Source organism: Grammomys surdaster, unplaced genomic scaffold (assembly GCF_004785775.1).
Source record: "Grammomys surdaster isolate TR1022 unplaced genomic scaffold, NIH_TR_1.0 367, whole genome shotgun sequence".
Classification (NCBI taxonomy): Eukaryota; Metazoa; Chordata; class Mammalia; order Rodentia; family Muridae; genus Grammomys; species Grammomys surdaster.
Window position 1 is genome coordinate 7,880,180 of NW_021604786.1, and position 1,640 is coordinate 7,881,819.

Consider the following 1,640-nt stretch of genomic DNA (forward strand, 5'->3'; position numbering starts at 1 on the left):
TTCTACAACAGTAACCCCAGATTATTCCAACAAAATAGAAGCACGAGAAAAGACTTTAAAACCAACTTTATGAAAATAATTGAAGTTCTTAAAGAGGAAATGAATAAATCCCTTAAAGAAACTCAGGAGAACAAAATAATGAAAGGAAATAATTAAATTATTTAAAGAAAGTTAAAAAACAGTTAAAGGAAAGAAATAAAAGTGCTTAAGACATGAAAATGGAAATAGAGGCGATAAAGAAAACACAAACTAAGGAAATTCTGAAAATGAAAAATCTAGGGAAGAGAAGAGGAACCACAGAACCAAATATCACTAACAGAATACAAGAGATGGGAGAGAGAACCCCAGGCATTAAAAATAAGATGAAAAAAATATATATTGCAGTCAAAACGAATGTTAAATTTTAAAAGTCCCTGGTACAAAACTTCCAGGAAATCTGGGACACTATGAAAATTCCAATCCTAAAATTAATAGGAATAGAAGGAGGAGATTACCAGATCAAAGGCCCAGAAAATATTTTCAACCAAATCATAGATGACACTTATTGTAAGCTACAGAAAATGTCTATAAAGGTACAAGATGCTTACATTACAGCAGATAGATGGGACTAGGAAAAAAAATTCTCCTAACCACATAAACATCAAAACCCTAAATATTCAAAATGTTTAATACTTTAGTCATTTAGTACAAATAAATAATACTAAACTGTGGAAGGGAAAATGACCAAGTAACATAACATATAAAGGCTGACCTAATAAAATTTCGCCTGACTTCTCAATGGAGGCTCTAAAAGGTGGAAGGGGCTGGATGGATCTATTGTTGACTCTAAGAGACCATAGGTTCCAACTCAGAATTCTCTACCCAGCAAAACTGTCAATCACCATAGAAGAAGAAAACAACATACTCTATGACAAAACCAAATTTAAACAGATCCACAAATCCAGTCCTACAGAACGTATTAAAAGGAAAATTCCAATTGAATAGGGTGAATACGAGATGCACCACGGCTTCGGTAGCGACCAGCTGTCCTCTGCTGCTTGAGCGTCACCAGCACCTTCCCTAGGAGCTCGCAGAAGCCAGCTGGCCCCTGCTCCACAGTAACCATGTGCGACAGGAAGGCAGTGATCAAAAATGTAGACATGTCGGAAGAGATGCAACAGGACTCGGTGGAGTGCGCTACTCAGGCGTTGGAGAAGTACAACACAGAGAAGGATATTGGGGCCCATATCAAGAAGGAGTTTGACAAGAAGTACAACCCTACCTGGCACTGCATTGTGGGCCAGAACTTCGGTAGTTATGTGACACATGAAACCAAACACTTCATCTACTTCTACCTGGATCAGGTGGCCATTCTTCTGTTCAAATCTGGTTAAAAGCATGGACTGTGCCAAACACCCAGTGATCCATCCAAAAACAAGGACTGCATTCTAAATTACAAATACCAGAGACTGAATCTTCAGCCTTGCTAAGGGAACACCTCGTTTGTATCTGTTGTGTTTTGTACAGGGCATCATTCTCTGTACAAATTTGTGGTTATAAAATTAGTAAAACAGCTTTTAAAAAAAGGAATAGGGTGAATACACCCAAGAAAACAATAATCACACACACACACACACACACACACACACACACACATACAC

The 1,640-nt window shown here is 37.7% G+C and overlaps 1 protein-coding gene across 1 annotated transcript; it reads left to right on the plus strand.

Moving 5' to 3' along the window:
- The first annotated feature begins 1,103 nt into the window (after positions 1 to 1,103).
- On the plus strand, positions 1,104 to 1,406 carry LOC114631897 (dynein light chain 1, cytoplasmic-like). The gene has a single exon (XM_028780300.1). It carries the CDS (start codon positions 1,104 to 1,106, stop codon positions 1,371 to 1,373), a length of 270 nt encoding a protein of 89 aa, XP_028636133.1. The 3' UTR covers positions 1,374 to 1,406.
- The last annotated feature ends 234 nt before the right edge of the window (positions 1,407 to 1,640 follow it).